Source organism: Salvia hispanica, chromosome 2 (assembly GCF_029641045.1).
Source record: "Salvia hispanica isolate PSC_SH4W2 chromosome 2, Shi_PSC_v1, whole genome shotgun sequence".
Lineage (NCBI taxonomy): Eukaryota > Viridiplantae > Streptophyta > Magnoliopsida > Lamiales > Lamiaceae > Salvia > Salvia hispanica.
This window is the reverse complement of record NC_142693.1, coordinates 38,369,162-38,392,775: the sequence shown is the minus strand read 5'-3', so window position 1 is coordinate 38,392,775 and position 23,614 is coordinate 38,369,162. Positions and strand designations below refer to the sequence as shown.

General features: G+C 36.4%; 1 protein-coding gene and 2 pseudogenes across 4 annotated transcripts; 2 read left to right on the top strand and 1 right to left on the bottom strand.

Moving 5' to 3' along the window:
* The first annotated feature begins 170 nt into the window (after window positions 1-170).
* Window positions 171-3,893, top strand: LOC125212641 (soluble inorganic pyrophosphatase 4-like). 3 transcript variants are annotated; one of them, XM_048112861.2, is made up of 10 exons: window positions 171-285; window positions 404-452; window positions 1,478-1,606; window positions 1,690-1,718; window positions 2,130-2,195; window positions 2,266-2,373; window positions 2,791-2,856; window positions 2,936-3,056; window positions 3,182-3,263; window positions 3,609-3,893. In XM_048112861.2, the coding sequence occupies exons 3-10, from the start codon at window positions 1,480-1,482 to the stop codon at window positions 3,649-3,651; spliced, it is 642 nt and encodes a 213-aa protein (XP_047968818.1). In that variant the 5' UTR covers window positions 171-285; window positions 404-452; window positions 1,478-1,479; the 3' UTR covers window positions 3,652-3,893. The 3 variants fall into 3 exon arrangements, with proteins under 3 accessions (XP_047968818.1, XP_088919876.1, XP_047968828.1); XM_089063750.1 differs by having other exon boundaries at window positions 179-285; window positions 1,457-1,606; XM_048112871.2 differs by having other exon boundaries at window positions 194-452; window positions 1,457-1,606.
* A 1,161-nt stretch (window positions 3,894-5,054) lies between these two features.
* LOC125209366 (uncharacterized) lies at window positions 5,055-7,654 on the top strand (annotated as a pseudogene). The gene is made up of 3 exons (XR_007174318.2): window positions 5,055-5,621; window positions 6,147-6,436; window positions 7,008-7,654. The product of XR_007174318.2 is annotated as an uncharacterized LOC125209366 (transcript).
* Window positions 7,655-10,789: 3,135 nt separating this feature from the next.
* LOC125194658 (uncharacterized) lies at window positions 10,790-22,699 on the bottom strand (annotated as a pseudogene).
* Window positions 22,700-23,614: the final 915 nt, after the last annotated feature.

The window sequence follows — 23,614 nt, the reverse complement described above, 5'->3', positions numbered from 1 at the left end:
TTGATAAGAAGTAGCTCAGTATAGCACCAACAGGAACTCAACACGTGTTCGTGGCCCCACGAAAAGAGAAAAGCAGTCCACTATCTCTCCAACAGGAACTCTACACGTGTCCTGGGCCCCACGTGCTCCTCCAAATTGGTGAAAGGAGAAAAAGTGCTGAAATTTGTGGTATTTCATATTTATGCTCCATCTTTCAACGGCAAACAAGCCTAGCACGAAAACAAAGCGGGAAGCAGCAGTAGAGTGGAAGCCTGCATTTACTCAGCTCCTCTGTCTCTCTCTAGGGTTTTTATCTCTCTAATTCTATTCCCTCGTGCATAAATAACTAACGCTTGCCTTCATTTTCACGCTGAGTATCGTTCGCACTTCGCACGGAGATCTGAGCCTTTTCGTTCCACTGCAGACACCTTTTTTCCCCCTGTGCTCTGTCTCGCCTCTGTTCGTCGTTTCAGGTAAAAATTCCTTTCACCATACGACTCATATGCAGATCCGTTTGTTTTACAGTGTTTTTGTATTCTTCATATTCATTTGGTTTTTTTATGCTATGCTTCAGTTGATTATACGGTTTTAAGCGTGCTCACTTGATTTGATTCATGTGTGTTGTTTGATCGTTTGCTATAGAGCGTCGATTGCTTGAGTGTTTATAAATTTTATGTGAATAACTATGTCTATAATAATAATGCTCACGGTTCTCGCTGTTGTGTTTTTGGTCCGTGCTGCGTAAGATAAAACAGCACATACGTGTAAAGCTTTTTCTTGATGGATATTTATGCTTTGTGATCCCCAACTCTAATCATATAAACGCCGGATATTCATATGCTTTCAGAAGCGTTAAGAAGAGCCAACATTCTTTTGCCTACGATCGACCTGTTTTGCCTTATAAATATATATTTTAGTTATGCTATAATCTGTATTCTCTTTTTATTTTACATTGTTTCAGTGTTCACGAGTTTGTAAATGGTCTCGCAGCATGAGTAAATAAAGCAAGTGTAGGATTGTTATGTTTCTTTTTGTGATTTTAAATTTCGACAATATTGCTAAGATACGAACATATTTTGTTGTTTCACATAAGGTTGTCTTCTCTATATGTTGGGAACATTTAACATTCACTCCATCCTCTAACTAGCATGAAGCTAGATTGCATTCATGTTGTTCTGGCCTGTTTAGGAATTTATACCTTATAAACTATACACAGTTATTGAATGAAGTGAGAATGTTAAAGTCACAAAATCATGTTGCATTGGTTTAAACATTATCAATGGCTCAGCAGCACTAATGGTCACATGTATATTTTAATTTATAAAACCCTGGATTCATGAAATCTTTTGATTCTGAGTGTACATAAAATTATTGTGTTTAACCTATATTAACCATAATTTTTGTCCCCGTATAGACAAATATTCATAGCTTCAACTGTATTGGGAATTATGTGAGATAAGCTTATATCTGTTGATAGCCTGAATGCATCTACCTGCAGTTATGGCACAACCTACAGAGCAGTCAGAAAAAATCCCTGTTGTGCAGAAGCTGCCTCTTAATGAAAGGATACTCTCTTCCATGACTAGGAAAAATGATGCTGCTCATCCTTGGCATGATCTTGAGATAGGCATGTGTCTTTTACTTCGATCCTATGTAATTTATATCATGACACAAAAACCATGTAATGTTGTTGCGAACTTGTCAGCGCAGGACCTGGAGCACCCAAGATCTTCAACTGTGTATGTATATTATATATACATTTTTTTTTTGCACTTTCATATTCTAGTAACAATCTTGAACTAATTGAGGTATCAGAATGAATGCTAATTGTCACTCATTCAATTTTTCAACCAAGTATCGACACATAGATATTAAAGGATTCATCCTACAAACTTACCTCTGTAACAACCAGATGTAAAATGCTGTTAGTTTTACAGCATGGTAGTCTGACTCAAAAAAGTCCTTTCAGATATGTCTATATTTATTGTTTCCATGTTTTGATGTAGAAATTGTTCAGACAAAAATTCAGAAGCATAAACGAATATCCGGTTTTTATAGCTAAATGATTAGTTAGCTTTTTTCCTCGTGATAATAGAAACACTTTTGCTATATACTGGAGCTTCTGACTCCAAGTTTCATAAATTCTGCAGGTAGTCGAAATAAGTAAGGGTAGTAAGGTGAAATACGAACTTGACAAGAAAACTGGTCTAATCAAGGTAAATACCAAACTGATGTGCAGAACAATTGAAATTGATACAGAATTATTTATTATGATTGCACATGCAGGTTGATCGAGTTCTTTACTCATCTGTTGTATACCCTCATAATTATGGCTTCATACCCCGCACACTCTGTGAAGACAGTGACCCGATGGATGTGTTGGTCATTATGCAGGTAAAATGCTGGTCTAGAAAATTTACCAAATATTTATAATACAACTAAACCAAAAAATTCTAGTCTTATAATCTATGTTTTGGTATATTGCACTATGCTACATGATTTTCATGAAGTTTTATTAGCTATGAGACTATCCATACATGGATTGTTGCTTTTTACTAAATTCAACAAGGCTATTAGCAGGCATCGTAATTTATATTTAGGGATTTCTGCTGCAATTTTCATTTTTGATCGATGCCTGGGTGGGTGTTCTGCCAGATTCATTATGAGGCAAATGTTGATATTCATGGAACCATATATAATTGTCTCTTGAAACTCATAGAAGTCTGCTTGGGTGTAACCTATTTGGGATATTATATTTAAGAGTTCTCTATGCTTTGAAGACAATAATACTATCTCCGCCATCATTACCAGGAGCCAGTTCTTCCAGGATGCTTTCTAAGGGCTAAAGCTATCGGCCTCATGCCTATGATTGATCAGGTACTCTTCATTCAGCTTAAACCGCCTTCGTGTTTAATAAATGGAGAAGATAATACCTGACTTATCTTGGCGAGAACAGGGAGAGAAAGATGACAAGATAATTGCTGTCTGTGCTGACGATCCTGAATACCGTGATTATACGGACATTAAAGAGCTTCCACCCCATCGCTTGGCTGAAATCCGCCGTTTTTTTGAAGACTGTATCCTTTGTTGAAGATTATAATGAATGTCGGCTCTTTATTTTTCTTGCTCAACCAAAATGTTCCATTTTCACCCTTTTGGAATTTGACTATTAACCATGTATTTCACCTTAATAATCAAACAGACAAGAAAAATGAGAACAAGGATGTTGCTGTTGATGAATTTCTGCCAGCCACCAATGCTTATGACGCTATACAGCTCTCCATGTAAGTTACCCTTTCTTTATATGAATAGCATTTTTCTGTATTCTGTTAGAACATAAGCTACCAACTACTTTTTTACATCCTATGCATAGACCAAAACAACAATGGTATTTCTCCATTGTAAACCTGAAGTTATGAGAGCAGTCATTTCATACCTTCTCAGTACAAAATGAAATTGTCCTGGTTTGGAGTGTGTAGTGATATTTTTCATAGTTGCAATTGGTGTTTTGAAGGCATCCATGTGGTTGGTTTTCCTTACTCGTATTCATGTGGTTGGTTGAAGTCTTGAAGATGTGCATTTCCTTTTCTCATAATTCTTGAGCATATATTTGCTTTATTCCTGTGCAGGGACTTGTATGCAAACTATATTGTGGAGAGTCTTAGGCGCTAATTTGCCCAACAATGTGAGTAGATATTTCTGCACGGTTTGTTGACCTATGTGTAATATTCATAAACTGATCCATATATAGTATAGTACTTTGATGAAGACGAAAATATCGTAATAGATCGACCAGTCTAAATCAAAGGTGATGGTGAAAACCAAATTTATACCTCCATATGTAAAAAATTTACTGCAATGTTACTGCAGCATATCTCAATTTTTTTCATCTGTGTATTTAGATGTTCAATTTTTGTTGTGCGTTCTTCCTTTAGTTAAGTCGTGTATATATCATTCTTAAATTTCGGTTGACTATTAGTTACCTTTCGCTGCATTCGTTTAAATGGTCATTACTTTGTCAAAGCTTCATTACCCCCACAAAATATGACTTCATATTTTTCTTTGTTTACAATCCAAACATGCATTGGTCAAAAGTTTTTCTATATCTACGAACTTTATGTATCCATAATTGATTAGGGCGAAAATAACTTCTGTTTTGTGAAAATTACACATAAAATGACTCGTTATTTGGCTTGAATTATATCCATAAAACAAGTCGTACCCAAACATCAATAGTAGTAGCATATTTATAGTATTTGAGAATATGTTAATTATACTATTTGGAATCAATAAGCCTAAGAAAACTCCTGTTTCAGATGAAGTTGGTTCCTTAACTACTTGTACTTTGAATATTTAGAACTTTTTTTCGTATTCAATGTGTTGAATGCAAATGATCGTGAAAAAAGGACGATATTTCCATTCAATTCTAACTAGGAACAAACTAACGAGATGGTAGTTTTCCTTCCTACATAACCAACAACAATTAAAAATAGTGCATTCAAAGAACAAAAACGATGGCATTCAACCCCATCAGCATCGCCAACATCAAGCCTTCTTGGGAGATTTGGTCCCCTTTGATGGAGATTTAGGTCGCAGCCTTGTCGGACTTCTTAGGTAGAAGAACTGGATTGATGTTTGGTAGAACTCCACCATGAGCAATGGTAACTCCGGCTAGAAGCTTTCCGAGCTCCTCATCGTTCCTCACAGCTAGCTACACATGCCGCGGATTTTCTTGTTGTCTCTAGCAGCATTGCCCGCCAACTCCAAAACCTGATCACATTCGATGATTTTAGCTATGGATGTATTAACAAATTTACAAAATTCACATCATCCATCATATATGCATACACACGCGCCTCTTTTATGCATACAATCAAAATTCAATCCAAAGAGACCATTTTTTCCTCTCAATTTACTGATTCTCATGTTATCTTATCCAAAAATGCCCTAATTAAAAACCCCTAAATTGGAAATTCAACTATACAAGCCATGATTCGAAATTATAAGCACATCCGATTGACTACTCTATTTTCATGCATTTTCAATTTGGGATATTTCTAGTTTGGTTAGGCCATGTTTGGTAGAGGTGATAACTTAAATCTATGAATAAAAATGTCATTTTAATCAGGGCATTTTTGGATAAGATAACATCAGAAATTCTATCCATTTTCTACTAATCTAATCTATAGTTTCTACTAAAGAGTTTTGACGACCAAATTCATACCAATTCCTGTTGAAAGTTTATCCAAATTCGCGTTCCCTCAATCGTAAGCATGCGTGTTACTTTGATCCAACGCTCCACACATAGTTGGATTGCTTGAAATATTCGTTCGTGAACCTAAGAGCATCGGATAATGCTTTCAATCTACTTTCTATCAGTCACTCGCCCGCATATGACGTCGCACTACGGTAGCTCGCCGGAAACATCTTCAGAGAAGTGATCGTCGCGGCAATCTCACTAGCTAACGTTTTTCCTGCAAGATCTTAGCTTATTTATCGTGAAAGTTATAGCTTGGAACGTTTTTGTGATACTACCAGTGGTGAGTGGTGGATCTGATTCTGTTTGCAAACCAGATGTCTCGAATTGACAATCTTCTGTATTCCGTGGATCGGATCTCGTTTTGGAGATACTATTAATCAAGGTATTTTCTGAATGAGGATTTTGTTAAGTCTTTTTTATTTATAGGAAATAACCATTTATCAAGCATCTCTGAGATTTAGTTGATTATGATTTATAGTATTCGATTTGCTATCGACATATTTGGTGAAATTGTGTTGCCATCAAAATGTAGTTCCAAATCTTCACAATTTGATAGTAGGTTTTAGATCCAGTGCATTGACAAACTTTTGGGTGTGCTATTGCTTTTAATTTTGAATGTAAGTAGGCCTTGGGGTAATAAGTGAATTATAATTATAAATTTATTGAACTAAGTGAATTATTATTATAAATTGATTGAATTAGGTGAATTATTATTATGAATTGGTTGAATTCAGTGTTATTCTGTTAGATTGTAGAGCTAATATGTGGATTGAATGAATACCATACTTGTTAGCTTAATGTTCCCTGAACATTGTCTCCTATGCACTCTTTTTAATGATCTGAATTTCTTGGTTGTGATTGGCGTCATATTGCAATCAATCAACTTTGAATTCTGTCTTTCTTACAGATCTTCTATTTAGCCTGAGTTGTGGATGGAAGGTTCCGTTCCTAGTGATACACCGGCTTCCCAAGAATTAGGGAGCTGCAGTGAGTCCGTGTTGACTTCCAGTATCCAAACCCAATACAGTTCAGGAGATCTTTCTATGAATGATGTGAAAATGTAAGTGTTGAAGAAGTTGGAGTATCAAGTGGTGGCTTATTGGAAAAATCAATAGCAAATGTGATTTAGTGATGGAAGATGACTACAAGAACTCAGCCGAATCCAGTGACAATCTTCCTGATTCCACATCATCTGCTGTAAGTTATTCTTCAACCTCTTTGCAATAGTTATGAGTTTTTGCAACTTCTCAAATATATCATGTGATTGAACTGAATTATGTTCTACCAAGTTCACATTGTATGCTGAATTTTGTCAGGCTATGTATTGTAGTCTACCGAAAGCTGTTTAATTGTGCATTACAGCAATTACTGGTGCTGTAAATCTAATGCATTCAGTGGATCTTCCCTTTGATTTCCGACTTCTGGAAGCAATTGACATATTCAAAGCAATTGCCATAAACTTTTATATCTTGTGCTCATGGTTTTTACTTTGATGCTTTGGATCCTTTTCCTTATTATCCCCATTTTCTGGCAGAATAATGTGTTTTTATGTGACTTTGCTGACGTTCTTTGTGCGTTCTTGTCTTTCTTTTTTGAGTTTTTGAATGTTCTTGCTTACCTTATTTCTTCCCAGTAGAAGAGGTACTGGATTCTAAATAATTCTGCCGAGGCATGTGTTTAGAAAAATGTTGAAGGCTCATTCTTGGAAATATATTGTTAACATTTATGTTTCTCTCTTCTTTTGATGTTACTCTTACCGCTTTAACAGACTCGTTATAAGCTTGCATCTTCCATGAAAGGTAGCCGTGAAAAGCAGGGTATACCACTTATGAAGCTGTCTGTCACTTGGGCCGTCAAGCAGGTATCAATACATCCGCAATAATGACAGGAAATATGGGAAGAACAAGCAGAAAGGTGGTGGGAAATCCTCGCGAGGGGGCAAAGGCAAAGACAAGAAGCAAGCTCGGAAGAATGGTGGCACCACCACCAAATTCAAGCCAGAACAAGATGACAGTTTGGCTAGCTTCTCCGAGCCTGAGGCAGGCATCATCGATTTCAACGTTGTCAATACAGTTCCATTCCGTGGAAGCAGCTTTCTCAAGAAATCGGGCCAGAATTTACACTTCCCAGTTGCGGAGGCCACATGATTGATAGGGTTACCTTGCATGTTTTCTCTCTTCCAATGTAAATAAATAAGCACTCGTTACGGCTTAAAGCTTTCCAGGAGTTGGGATTTTTGAGAAAGGGCATATCACCTACATGGAATTAGGTACTACTCTTTTACTAGCAATTTTGTGTTGTGAATGTATGTAGATATATTTCAATCTTGATCTTGCGTATTAATTGCATGTGGCATGCAATCCTAGGCTGTTCTACTAAAGCCGACTCATTATAAAGGTTCTGTGTTCTTGCAAACGTTGTTTCCATGGACTATAAGTTCAAATCGGTATCGTACATCAAAAAACTTTATGATCTTACTTGGAGTATCATAAAATTAGAACATAGTATAAATTAGAGTGAACAACACCATAGTGCCGTGCCTAACAGTTAGAGTTCTTGAACTACATGCCCATAACAAAAAAAATTTTTGTCAGACAACCATAACCAAAGATATAATCACGAAGAAGGTTCCTTTAGCCACTTTTCAGACGAAAATGTCCAAATCTCCATGTTTTTATTTCCCCTAATTTTTCTTGTTTTTCACATTGATTTACGGGTCAATTTGTTTATCACGAAAACATCCTAATTATTACGGATATAACTAGTACTAATTGTTACCGCTAACTAGAAATTGAAGGATATGAGAAATTTTTTTTCTAAAAAATAATGACAAAATTTTAATTACAAGTACTAGAACTTATTAAGAAATCATATAGTAAGAAGTTGACATATGTGGATTTATAGTTATTCTTGGGATTTTGGCACTGCTTTTCAATTTTTAGATATTTTAAAAAATAATTTGAAATCATAATAATGATAATTAAATTAGATGAATTAGCAATTTTTCAATTAATTGAACATATTTTCCTTTCTACTTTTGTCGATAATTATTGTTGTGGTACTAAGATATTTAACTTCTAAATTATTCTTGAATTACTTGATTGATCTAGAAATGCATAGAATATATACTTAAATTAAATTAAGACATTATAAAAAAATATAAAGTTGTCATCAAATTATAGAAGATAAAAGAAAATTCTAGATAAAAAGAATACTAATTTATGCAATGCCATTTGTCCACTTTCTTAGAAGGAGTATTATATAAAGGATTGTTCTGTTGAGCGACTCAAAATGAGTGCCAGGCTGAGCACCTCTTCCTAGTAACTGTTTTTCTTTTTTCTTTTTTTTTCCCTATTTCTTGACCAAATATTTGTCCAACAATATTATATTAAAAATACAAAGTCAATTTCAGAACGTTTTTTTCCAAAATTAAATTCCACAACACATCTCAATTTGTAAGTTCTTACTTCTCCAAAAATTTCAAAAATCTCAAAAATTGTAATGTAAAATCCGAGCATAATGAAATCGTATGACAGTCTCGTGAAGTTTTTGGAGGCCCGGACAGGGTACTTTCAATTTCCAACATTGCTCATTGAATCACCGAATTGATAAATTTCATTGAAGTGGCAATATCCCAAAACGTTACGAACAACACCAACCAGAAAAAACCAAACCAAAAACAACAAAAACACTGAATATTGCTTTAAACGCCATCGACAAAAATCTAAACTCACAGCAATAATCAAACACCAATGACCAATGTAGCCTAGTACATATAAGATGCTCAACAAAGAAGTGAAAACTTAAGGACCCTACATTTATTATTTTTACTCACCCGGTTGACGTTGCTTCAATTCATAATTCAACACCAAACATTCACTGCAATCTTGAAGTTGATGGAGTTTAAGAAAAAATTAATTAGACATAGTAAAATATGAGAAATTACAGACAATCAGAGAAATTTTTTATGAAAAATCCAAGTGTAATATCGAATTCAGATTAAAGGCTGATAGTTTTCAAATTTTTGAGAGTCAAAATTTTAAATAAGTCTTGACAGTGAGCATAGGAATGGCCATTGAAAGAAAAGCTTCACTAAGAGAATATTTAGAATTGAGCGATGAAAAGTAGGTGCGTAATGGAACGAGAGAATTGTAGAACGAAGAAAAATAGAAAAAGAAAATGGAAGAGAATTGATGAAATTCTGGGAAAAAGTACAGATAAAAAGAAAAAAAATTGATAAAATTGATGAAGAAGAGGCGCTCATTTTGAGTCGCTCGGCAGAGCAATCCTCTATATATACATATCATTACTAATTTTTTCCTTTGAATATAACAGCAAGACCAAATTTTAATATACATGCGCATCACAACAATTCAACACACTAACAACATTTTCGCCAAATATCACATGAACTAAGAAATTTTGATAGCACAAAGTTAGATTTATAAAAATCACTAAATAAAAAAAATCTAAAGATTATTAACAAATACAAAAATAAAAAAAATTAAAGAATTCTTTGAAAGAACTATAGTATGAAATAAGTACTCTTGAAGATGTTCCTCATGATCAAAGGGAGGAGATGGTGAAGATTTCCTATGAAAGTAAGTGGAAAGCACTATGTACACAATGGTATGCTCTAGATCTGACATTAGTCATGCAATAAGTGTCACCAGTAGGTTTATGGCAGATCCAAGTATGGCGCATTGGCGTGAATTAAAATGGATACTGAAGTATCTCTGACAACTAACTAACGTATTCTCTTTGATGGTGGTCAGAAGGTCAGTGGTGAAGCACTAATGGGATATTGTGACTCAGATCAGGATACATTTTTTTAGCCTCTATGGATCTACTGTCAGTTAGAAGTCCAGTTAGCAATCAGTTGTGGCCCTCTCCAGGACTGAGGCTGCGGTAAAGGAGAGCTTCTGGTTAAAAGGGATATTATCAGATTTTGGAGTGAACAAAGTGGTTGTGACTGTCATGTGTGACAGCAACAGTGCAATATGTTTGTCAAACCATCAGACCTTTCACGAGAAATGTGGATGTGAAGTTACGTTTTATTAGAGATGAAGTTGGGAAAAGTGATGATTGAAAAAGTGTCTACAGAAGAGAATGTTGCATACATGCCAACCACGAACATTCTCAGTTCCAAATTCAAATATTGTTTGGAGCTGGTGAAGTTGGTACAATACTGAGGTTGTAAAGATTGGAGAAGGGGATGTGATCTGGTGTTATTCTATTAAGATCAAAAAGGAGATTTATTGGTTTTGGATACTTAATGAATTTATGAAGAAATCAGAGACTGAAATGCAATTACACCACGATATATATGTGTATTGATTCAAGTGTACCGGCCCAATTTCCATATACATTGTATAGAACCAAGTAATTTATTTTAGCAAATACTATATGAGACTTTAGTCTTCTCCATATTATTGACCTATATACACATTTATTTTAGACGTTAAACCACAACTTACAAGGTATATATCACAGGTGCAAGCTAGTTTTACAATGTATATACCATTGGTGCAAGCTAGTAAAACGTACACATGAAACTGAACATTGCATCACTATATTCAAACACAAGTATATAGGTCTTCTCACAGTCAATGTACAAATGAAATGAAATAGAGGAAAAGGGTGTGGGGTTATAGCTCATCCTGCATGCCGATTAAAAAGGGTAAGCATGCTTGGCTAAGTATTTGCAACAATTTCACTACTGTTTCTCTAGGGATGTAGGAAGCATGAAGTAGTATCATACCACAATGCTAAAACATCCAACTACCTGACCACAATGAAAGTTCACTCCTGTCCGAAACTTCTCTCTGTATATAGGTGGAGTGCCTCATCCATTCATCATCGGATGAAAGCCCCATGCATGGCATACTCGTGCTTTCAGATGAATGTGACACGTCACACATCCATATATCCATCGTGGGATGTGACATGTGAGACTCAAAAGGCTAGTTGTTGCACTCAATATATCTCTCAAAATTGTCCACTATGGTCTAGATGTACTTCCTTCTCTAACAAGGATGTCCCCTTGAAAATTGTTAGCTGATAGTCTCTCGTGTACTTCAACATCTGCTCAAGAAAAAAATCCAGATCAACTGTTAGAGCCTTATCGAGCATTAAGGTGGTGCAGTAACACAGTCATATAAGGTTTTCACAAGGAACACCAAGTATTTGACTAAAGATTAAATTTTGCTCCTGTGTTTCAGTACCAAAGTAACCAAACCATAAAATCTCAACAGAAGCTGCATGGAACTGTTTGCGGTCACTGAGTTTGAAACAAAAAAAAAAGATGCCACTGTTCACAAAGTTTCGTCATGGATAAGAGACTTACTTTCTCATGGCTCGTTTTCCTGAAGCCTAACTCATTCGTCCACATAAGTTCAGCTTCCTCGGCAGCAGGAAGCACCAAATGTTTCACGGCCATAGATGATAGGAATCTCTCAATGCATGAGAACAAAGCTTGAAAATAGCCCTAAATGGCATTTCAATAGTAATAGTTAAATCACTGTCAAAGCAATACATAAAACAAAAACCAAAATTAAACTCATAGCAGTTAAAATAGTAAGTAACTACTATAAAATTCGTGGAGAACCGAATTCTTATTTTGTTTTTAGTCAATGAAACACAACACTTATTATAGTGGGAATCCTCCATCGCGTGCCTACAGATCAATAAAATAGATTCTTTCATAAACCAAGCCCACCAATCACACCCTAGTGGTAATGCAAAGTCCAGCAACCCCACCCAACAAAAATAAAGAAAAAAAATTGGTCTTTCACTGCTGCAAAACCCAAGCATCCAACTACATGCATACAGTCACAGAGAGTACCATTCAAACCTAATACACTCGTTAACAAGAATCACAGATATGCCTGGTGTTGGGCATGATTGAGGATGAATTGTAAGCAAAATTAAAGGAACATGCAAGACAAATGGACTGTCTTGTATAAAGAAAAGGTCTATGCTTTCACAGTTTTCAAGTAAAGAGTATGTGCGAAAGGGCCTTACTTTTCCTTGATTTTCTCTATTAGTGGCTACCAATGGAAGTTCAACAACATCTTTTCCAAATATCCCGAGCAGAGCAGCTAATACAACAATAGAGCTGCATGCACCAAGAGCATAATATGTTAATTTGTATAGCTCATATTGCTTTTTGTAATAGCATATCAAAATCTAAAACTACAAGGTGGATGAGAACATCTTACTTCACAATTAAAACCACACAATACATTCCACTGAACTCTTGCCCAGATATGTTCCTTCTGCATACAAGTTCAAACAAGCTTAGTGGTAGATGGAGTCATCATCATTAACCAAGGTATATTTAAGTGCAATACATGAATTTATTATGTGCTCAATGAATTATCAACGAGAATAACAGACAACTCTGAATCTCGTTCCTTTGAAGCTGGGCATTTATGTCATAACGCAAAGAAGGTTGATTAAATTTATCTATCCCAAATGTTGACACCGATCAATTTCCTGCAGCCATCCTTTTCATCAGTGGTTTATTTATTATTCATTGAGTTGTTGAGTTAGAATCTGTTGAGCAGGAGTCTATATTAGTAGGTTATAAAGTAGCTTTCATTAGAAGAGCCGTGTGTCTTGGAGCAAAAAATAGTTTTAGGACGCTAGAAACTAGAAACCACGAGGGCGGTAGTTTAGGCTGGCCGTAGGGCCTCTCCGGAGGATTATCTTCATAGTCTATATTTTCACCCTTTTCTATCAATTGTTTATTTTCTTTTCTTGTTCGTTGTCGACTGTCCATATCTCAAAACATATTGGTGCGGGGAATGATGCTTGCGAACCAGGAATTAGAGGAAGACAAGGATCGCGAGTGCAACACACCAGTTCTTGTTTCCATTAAAGTCGTGCTCTGACAACTCTTGAAGGAGTTCCTGCCAATAAACCCAGCAACGCCATTGCACTTTCCAAAGGTAGAAAACACAACAAATTCCAGTCTATTATGACGGTACCCATGCTGATGTCCAGCCCTCCGCCAACGCCCCTGCCATTGCCGCAGTCACTGCCTCTTCCGCTGCCATGACCTTCTTCATTACCCTCCAACCAACAGCCAACCACGCCCACTACTCTTCAGCTTGTCATGCAACTTTGAGACTATGGTTTACTAATTCGATCGTGTTGCTTGCACACATTTTCAGTCCTTGCTCTTTGGCCAATTTTTCCATCCCCGAGGACAAGGGTGCTTCGGGGTAGTTCACACCGATCAATTTCCTGCGGTCATCCTTAATTTGGTAATTTATTTATTATTTATTAAGTTGTTACTCCCTCCGTCCCACAATAGATGTCCCACTTTCTTTTTATTTTGTCCCACAAAAAAGATGTCACATTTCCTTTTTTAGAAAAAGTTTTCTCTCACACTAATATAAAATATATCTATTTTCTCTCTCCATTTAACACACAAAATAACATCTTCTAAAATCTCATGCCATAACCCATGTGTCATCTATTATGGGACGGAGGGAGTATCTTTTAGAGTTGAGTTCGATTACGTTATCTTTTGAATTATAGTCTTTGTTACTAGGAATCTCCATTAGTAGGGTATAAATAGCTCTTCATTAGAAGAATTGTGTCTGGGAGAATAATTATTTGAGGATAGCAGTTTAGGTTAATCGTAGTCTTTTGTAACTAATTTATATTTTTAGTATTTCTATCTAATTCCATCATTTATTTTCTGTTTCTATCTGTTCTTGTTTGTTTTTTTTAGTTGTCTTGCAGCAGCTGCCATATCTCTAACAAATGTCCCCTTATATCTCCCATTAAACTCTTGAATTTATCTTGATTGTTGATTCCATTGTTCAGTAAATTCCTAGGATCTTGGACTATCAAACCCTCATCTGTCCCAAAAAATGGGAAAACTCTTGCAGAAGTTACCATGCTAAATGACAATTGTACAGAGACAGATCTACGAAGCACCTTAAAATTGAGTATATACAAAATTACAAATGAAAGGGAGGAACTTACCCATACACCATAACCGGTATAAGATCCCGACCAGATTTTGCAACAATTGGCTCAAAGCATTCCTACAAAACAATAAATTTAGATAAAACCCAGCTCCAGTTATACAAGATTTCCATATAAAACCAGCTTGCAATATGTAGGATCCACCATTGTTGTTAAACATTGCACAACACAATGTATTTAATTTAGCTATGTTTTACAGAAAGTACGACAATTCAATCGTCATGTATGTTATGGCGACATCAATATTGTGGCCATCTAAATGCTTAAAAAAGCACTAAAACAAGAGGCTTCTGCCAGTCAGTATATCTTCTGTTGTAAGAAACAATTAACCTAATAACATTAGTAATATATTAAGATTGGTCATCAGCCATTCAATGGCTAGACATGCAACGTTCTTGATGATGTTCAAATTGTCAGGTTATCATGGGAAACACACATGCTCCCTGGAACAGTATCTAATAGCTAGTTTAAGTTGCAAAGATAGTTAAGAAAGGAAACAAGTTTTTTCCTTTCAACACATGCATACATAAGCTAAAAAATGGAGTACATCTTGTAACGTTAGATGTGTAAGCTTACGCGAAAAATTGCTGCAGCTCGAGAGAGCAACATTAGATGCCCCGGAGCTTGACTTTTTCCACTCAGAATGCACCATTTGATCTCATTCATATACCTATAATTCAATCCAATCGTTGCATGCTTCTTATATACTGCAGATGACACTGCGGCTGGAATTATCTCAGGTTCACCAGAAGCCAAACTCTGTAGTGCTTCGAAAATCTTATAGCAGTCATCACAACAAAACCATTTATCCTCAAGTTCCTGTTGCCATATATTTGAGTATCCAATAAGAACAAACTGTCTAAAACTGATTCTTTATGTAGAATATACTAAAGACTTACTTTCAGATCACACATCTCAAACTCACGTAAACAACCAACATGGTATTCCTTCTCACACTAGACAACAGGATATATATGGAGTCATAAAAAAAAGGATATGTTAAGTCAAGTAAATGCTCAAGATAAAGCAAAATAAATGTCCAAAAGGAATATAAGGATGCAAGTCATACTTGATCACATATTATCACTGTTCGGTCATCAAACTTCAGCACTGAAGTCCTGTGACCTAGAAAGCAGAGGATATGAACTGCTTAATAGTACTCTAGAAATTTATGTAGACAAGAATGCATACTTCAGAATAACAACTATTGGAGGTATTAAGGTATAAAGTTGTGGAACCAAGTGGTTGGTTACAGGAATTGCAGCCAAGGAGAGATATTAGATGAGACAAGTAATTATTTTGTTTTTGCAGAACAAGACAGAGTACACTTGGATAAGTATTCAACATCTTTTTATCTAGAATAGACATTTCAACAGAGATTTAAAATTATCTATCTAATTCATGATACTTCAGTACATTTGGAACTTTCATTATCCTAGTTAGTACTTCTTTTCCACAAAAGTACTGAGCATAAATCAGATAACAGTAAAAATAGTAACCAGTCTTTGCCATAAATAACAAGATGCGGAGAAAATTTTACTTTTATCCTATTTGTTGACCCTCCGAAGCAGAAAACCACAAGAACCTTTTACTTCTATTGCTAGGTTGATGTATGGAAGACAATCAGCAGCGAAAAGCTACTTTCTGAAAATAGTTATTTTCACAAAGAACTTGTTGTAATAGAAAGACAAATGTATATAACTGCAACCACTGCAACCAACCTGCAGATGATACAACCACCAGGCTCGAATTCTGGTGCCTTTACCACTCTCTTGAGTCTAAGGATAATTGCTCTTGATTCCGCAGATGCTTTTCTACCAGAACTAAGTCTATCCTTGCAATGTGAACAATACCAGTCATCTGCTGGGAGACACTCTAAATCTATACAAGCTGCAACAATTTCAAAACATAGGAATCACAAAACGTGAAAGTAGCCCAGAAGCATATTAGATTTATAAATTATAATGGAGTTAATTTCCAAATAACAAGAACACAGAAACTGCACCTACAAGGCTACAACCAAGCCCCGGCTAATTTAATATAGCGGTCTCAAGTAAAATGCAACAAGTGAAGTTGTTGTATGTGCTAATTAAATGGACCATATACAACTTCATGTATAAGACTGATATTATATATCTATATGATCAATCTATCTATAGTTCATGTATAAAGATGCTATTAATAAAGCAAAAAGAATTTTTTCTTTTCTAACATTTGGCAAATTTCGCCGACATGTCCAAGCATTTCAAAATTATCATTTTAGTAAGCAACTTTTAAACATTTTAGGTAAAAATGTCATAGGTTACAACTTCCACGGTTGGAGAAATTTGCGGCAAGTGGAGAGATTACGGCGTGGCACATTGATTTTTGGAGTCCGGAAAAATTGTGACTTGGGACATTGTAGTTACAATATACTATTAATGTTGCGTACGAAGAGTATACTTTTAAACATCATGACATTTTTGAGAGAGCTGGCAAATGTTGAGATCATGTATATTTTCCTTTAATTGGTCTTTTGCTACGTTTGTATAGAGGTGCATGTACAGAGATGCATTTTTTAATATGAGTACCAAGAAGATAATCGAAGAATAACAAGTTTCCAACTAAGAGTGATTTTTACAGTGAAGTTACTCACATAGTGAAACATTAACGTGATAACTATAAAGATAATAAACATAACTATAATCAGATCTAGTGCATGACGAAAATTGAAAAAGGATAAACGAACCAATATGAAAAGCTCGAGAGCATCCACTGCATATAATAAGTTTACCACCATCTCCGCATACTGCACACATATCATCACTTCCCCTAGATGGAAGACTTTGGCCACTTGCCAACATCAAGGCTATGTCATGAAGTGTTAATCCAGAGGATGTATATATATTACGATAGCTGCAAAAAGAATAGAAATCATATTTCTGAAAGCCGATGGTACATCAAAAACTTGATGCACTATTTATTAGCACTAAAAATACCTGCAAGTTTATAGGGTAGATCTAATATAGCTAATGGTCAGTACCGGGATATCTAACACATGGAATAAGATTGCAACTAGCTATCATATACTAAGCGTCATATAAACTAGACATAAATAAACAAGTATAGAAAAATACAATAATACAAAGCAGGCTAAAAAATGTAGAGTTTTAGGATCCAACCACTACGAACTAGTTTTGATTAATCTCATAGAACGTTTGTCTTTATGTGTCTCTAGGATTATTAGGAAAGTCGCGATTTTAAGATAAGCCCTCTATCTAGTAGATTAGACTCTAACTATCAAAGTCTCTTTCCAATAGATTAGATTCTAACTCCTTAAGTTCATAAGACGCAAGTCCTCACAAAGGGTCCCCTCTCTCGAGTGTAGATATACCTATGTGTTGTACTCGTTCCTTTTACCACGTAAAACTAGCTATCTCTCGATTAATCTAATTAGACGGACATAGTTCTAAAGTTGGCTAGACAAAAGAACAATAAAAGCACAAGAACAAGCAAAACAATCACAAGAGCTAGGAAAAGGTTTAATTCAATAAATCAAAACATGTTCATAACATTTTTCACCAAAAAATCTACAAATGATGTTTAACTACTCATACACAAGTAGTAAAATCAATAAAAGTACGAGACATGAAAGAAATTGATAAAACCCAAGGTTGAATCTTCAATCTTCAGTCTTCTCTTGCCTGGATCTGCAGAGCTCCGCTCCAAAGATGGGTGAATTGGGTGAATTATGTGTGGATTATGGAATTGAGAAATGTGTGCAAAGGGAGGAAGGACTGAAGGCTCTGAGATAAAGATTATAATTTAGGTTATGGGTATTTATAAGCTAGAAAAAGATTTAGAATGGTAGAAAGTATCCTCCAATTAATTGAAAATACAATATTTTCGAATCCTGCAATTAAAAGGAGGGATTTGGGCAATAATTTCTCCATTCCTTGAATTTCCGCCTAATTTCCGCCAGCTTTGACTGCACTGCGCAATGTTCGTAGAATAGTCACAAATTTCTCCAAAAAACTCTGATTGAGACGTTCAAGATGTCCACGCAAAGCTCTTTCGAAGATGAAGAGAATGGTATGCATTAATCACTGATTGGACTTCAAACTTGCTGGCAGAATGGGCTCGAACAGAGGCTGCTGCACCTTGGTCTTTTTGCACCTTTTTTCTATCTTTTTCTATCATTTATCAACAAACACATCAAAAATAACAAATGTATAACATATGCAATTTAAGAACATAATTTGCATTATTGACATTTAAAACGAGTCAAATCTAGCCCTTAAAAACATGCAAAATCCGTGTTTCTCAGTAATAGTAATAAACTTTCTAAAATTTCAAAAGCAACTCACGGTTGACATTTAGCTGCCCATCCAGCGTGAGCCTCAAACTGGGATGGACTAATCTGTTTGTAAATTAAAAAAATAGCTAGGATGAGATGTGTTTCTTGAGCAAGACATATTACAACCGATCACGTCCATCAAATAAAAACATCAAATCCACATGTAAATGGACTTACCTCAAAGTTACAACAACTACAAACTATGCAATTTCCTTGCTTGTAACCCCCAAGAATCCTCTGTAAACAGACAAATAAAATTGTCATAAAATATATGCCAGAATCAGAAATAATGAGGAGATATGCATGAAATCCTATACAACCTCTCCTTTAGAGTAATAAGCCAAACTGGTCCCATCCGCCAGTCCATTCGGCATAAAAAGCAATTTGTGCAAATCGTTGTCCCTATTGTACATCAACCACACATTAGACCAAGGCGTCCGACAAGAAAAGCAAAGAACTGTATACATGAAATTAGAAAAATGCATGATAACAACAAACTTGCCTTTTTTTGTTTCTACCTTCCGCGGTCTTCTTATGCCCCCAAAAAGAACCATAGTAGTTATGTCTTGGCCTGCATAAAAAATGATAAAGACTCCTGTTAAAATTGCACAAAATGAGAAATGAGGTAGACGAAGTAAGGAAAATAAACAAACTTCTTGATTGGACACTTCTGTTCAACTAGGGCATCTACATAGCCTTGCTGATTAAAGGTTGTTACACTAGAACGAAGATATGCATCAGGATAAGTGATTCCTCCCTCAGTAGAGTGTCTTGCAGAGCTGGAAATTTTCACAGCAGAAGTGAGTGAGAGCATGAATGATAAATCAAAAGATCCAATAAGCACATCAAGTTGATTAAGAGAAGTTCATATACATCAGAAAAAATTCTAAAATTTATTATCGAAAAATATATACCACATACTTGGTGGAGTGCGACATGCCACAATACTGGTGTGCGCTATCTCCACAGACTACATCATGTCCGTGTATGAGACTTGCTGCAACATTTTAGGAAGAAAAACATCAGAATTTAAATATTGACTTTCACGTCTAAAACCTCAATCACCCACAAAAAATGAGGTGGTTGCGCCATAGCCTGAGAATGCCTCCAACTGATTGATTGTCATCCCCGTCGATCATTTAGCAATTTAACATTTAAAGCTGCTTAAGGGATAAATTATAACATAGGAGGAGAAAAATCTCTGAGCAGAATAAGGATTTCTGGCGAGATTTGGGTGGGGAAATTTGTAGAAATAATTTTTCTTAGTTATTTTGAAATGTTTGTATCCCTCCTTCTTAATCATAACCACTCCCTCCATCTCAACGAAGATGTCCATTTTTTGGATGACATGAGATTTTAGGAGGTGTTGAGAGAGAAAAGGTAGCTGATTGTATTCAAGGGAAGAAAAAAGGTCTTTTGGAGTAATAATGACGAGAGAGAAAAGTTAGTTGGATGTATTAATGTTACTCACTTTTCTAAAAAATGGAAGAGTGACATCTTTGTTGGGACATGCAAAAGGAAAGCGGGACATCTTCGTCGGGATGGGGGGAGAATTATGCTATTCATGATCAGCTCTTCCATTCACTCCAGAATCCAGACAAGATCCTCATATGTGAAATTCCCAGCTATCAAGAAAGTAATGGCACCCAACCAGACCTATATAACAAGCATGAGAGGTTGCTTGCAGATTACGATGCCAGATTAGATGACCTATTCAGTTCAACCACTAAATATAGAGAGAAATGCGGAAGAACTTGCAAGAACCTGCATAGAAATACTCAAGAGTTGTAGTTCTGAAGGAATACACTTCCAATCCAATATAGGATGAATTTTTCTTGTATAAAGAACAATCTGTTGAATGAATTTAAAGATAAAAGGGTGACTCCATTGGAAGTTTATCTTTCCAACACTGATAGTACTCCTCATTTATAGAAGAACCAGCAATAGCCTTTATCACTGTATTCACTGCGCTCAGAGGAGCATTTTTCAGTTCTTCAATTATGCTATTAATCGGCTTCCCGTTCTCCAAGTATATGTGATTATTTGGATGTCTTGTCTTGCTACCAGAGTGATGTTCAAACTCACAGGAACTAACCACCTGCTAAAGTGGATTCACATAATCTGAACAGACCAAATAACTTATCAAAAGAAGAACTCAACTTTCAGATTTGACCTACTTTCGAGAAGTTGCAAACACAACAACTACACAAGTATCCGCCGCTTTTTATAGTTCCAGGAAGCTCCTAGCAATAAAATAGAAACCAGTGTCAACACCACACTACAATAAAACTGAAGATTAGCATCGAATCACTAAGAATCACAAAATACACCAACCACATACCTCACCAGACATAGATAAATACTTAACCCTAGCTCCTTCCAATATACCAGTGGACAAAAGCTTCTTAACATTTGAAGGGTAATTATTTAGAATTATTTTCTTAGACATCCTCACTTCCATGTTAGGAGGACAAGAGGAAAGACTTCTTGGGTCAAGACACTCTCCATCAACTATGCCTAATATTACCTTTGAGTTCTTCAAAGCAATCCAGTCATCATTCTGGAAGCAATGGATGGATAAACCATCAGCAGCAGATAGGGAAATTTTATTATCATAAAGGTCCTCATTAAATTTGTCCTCGGCCAAGGGCTTAACAACTAGGTCAGTATCACATTCGTCATTCGGTTTACTGAATTTAAATGTAATCTTTCTAATACCAGTGGGTCTAACATGCTTCCGAATTTCAAGAACCACACAAGACTTATTATGTTCTTCTTCTCGAAACTTTCCATCAGTGAAGGAATTCCAGGAACAAGCTGATGTAATCTCTCCACGACCACCATTTTCCCCACCAAGCACATTAAGAGGTTGACTACTAAAGGTCAAGCTTGAGGTAGCCTGTTTTCGGGACAGGTTCGGGTTTGAAACTTCATAATGCAAATCATCATTGGTTGGATCTTTCACTTCATCCTTGTTGTACGTTCCCAAATCAGGATTATTTTGCACTTCTTTCACCTCATCGCTGTTAGAATACAACTCAATCTTACCATCATCTAATTGATCTAGTGCATGATTATCCGCAGAAGGGCCCATCTCACTATTATTCATTCAGTACTCCTTTAAGCCTTTTATGGCCTTCGTTTGGTGCTTTTCTTGCCATGTCTTTCCCGCAATGCTCTTCCAATATTTCAGTTTTATGATCTTCCGGAGGGGTTTCTAGCTCTACACTACAAAAATAATCATATGCAGCATAATTCACAGAGTCTCTCAGATGAGCTTCAGAATATGATTTAGTTTTAGCATCATTATTAGTATGGCTTTCATAAACTAATTTACTGTCATTTGACAATATGTCAACAGAACACACTAATTCAGTCTCATGGAATACCTCTTCAGTTACCTTTACGTCATAAAACACAGATGCACTTTCAGCATCCATAAACTCAGTTGCCACACAAGGCGTAATCTCAGTATCATTGAATGATTTATTTCCTTCTTTCTCCACCATTGACTCTCCTTCAGCACCATCCCCAATAGAATGTTGCCCGCTCTCTGAATCAATCCTCGATCCACCATTCATTTCCATCGCACTAACGAATTAACAACCACCCAAGCTCCACTTCCCCCATCCACAACAACCCTACGCAAATGACAAACTCTAGAAACTCAGTAGTGTAGTCTGAACCACCAATTCAGATTAAGGAAACAGAAAGACGACCGCGGAGATGTGAAAAGAGAAATTAGAAAGCCAGAGTATCAAATTTGACGCCTTAACGGTATTCCTTTAATATCAATCCATATAAGCACTAAAATTCACTAATTGAAACCAAAAGATAATGAGTACGCATTCATTACGTGATCCAACGTTTTGTGCAATATCATACACCCCAAAAGCGCCCCGCTCAATCCAATAAATCTCCCGGATTGCTAATTGTGAAGTGAGTTTAAAGCAATGTGCGCATGTAAACAGACCTTTCAATCCAATAAAACGGAAATGGAAATGGAAATGAAATTGAAATTCAATCAGTCATCCGAAAAAGAAACTCCGACAGACCTGATAACTGCGTGTTGCATGCATGACCCATTCCACACCATGCATGCAACATGGAGGATAGTGCATACGTCTACGATGGTAGCGGTGTACAATCTTCGTCGTATGAGTAGAATTATAATAAGTGAGAGGATCAATAAGGCACATGATGGCACATGGCATATTCTGAGCTGGCGGGTGAGGTGGTGTGATGAGTTGGATTGGCATGGGGCACGTGCTTTAGGAGAAGTATAAATAGGGAAGGACCACCACCTTTAGAGAGCATGTCGAGAGTGTGAATGTGTGTGTGCATTGGGTCGTGGATCCATCGCATTGTTACTTTGCATTATCGTTCGCATTATCTTTGTAATTTCTCTTTGATTCATCGTAATACACTTCCTATTATTGAGTCCCCTGCATTTACGTATCAATTGCTTGTTGTTGTTGCTTGTTGATTGTTGAATCGTGGTTGTTGGGGTGTGATATCGGTCACGATTGGGCGATCTAGAGCTCGGGCCGTATCAAGTGGTATTCAGAGCCCTCGATTCCGGACGGGTTCGGTCACGCGTGGTATGGAGATGGAGAGGAAAGTGGTGGAATTGGTGGAGAATAGGGTGAGTGAAATTTTAGATGAGTTCTCGGTGAAGCATGGGGAGAAGATGACGCAATTAACGGATGCTATTGCTGCGATCAACTTGCAGAATCAGCAATTCAAAGCGTTATGGGTGAAAGGAGAAGGATCGGGCAGTGGTGGAGGAGGATCGGCTACCGGAGCAACGGAAAATCAGGGATCAGGTGCGAAAGTGGAGGATGAGCAGAATGAGTGGGAGAGATCCACTCGCTATGAGTTTCCAAAATTCGATGGCAATGGATTTGAAGGATGGGTGATGAGGGCGGAGTTTTTTTTTGACGTCGCGAGGGTGCCGGAGAGAAGCAGGGTCAGGGTAGCTGCGATCCATTTGGAAGGCAGAGCTCAGCAATGGCACAAAGGATTCGCAAGTTTGC

Bases quoted from the DNA above. Each gene is read 5' to 3' on its own strand.
- LOC125212641 (XM_089063750.1), top strand. From the start codon at position 1,462: ATGCATCTACCTGCAGTTATGGCACAACCTACAGAGCAGTCAGAAAAA. The intron at 2,196-2,265 runs GTAAATACCAAA...TTGCACATGCAG, and splicing joins AGAAAACTGGTCTAATCAAG to GTTGATCGAGTTCTTTACTC. The intron at 3,264-3,608 runs GTAAGTTACCCT...ATTCCTGTGCAG, and splicing joins GACGCTATACAGCTCTCCAT to GGACTTGTATGCAAACTATA.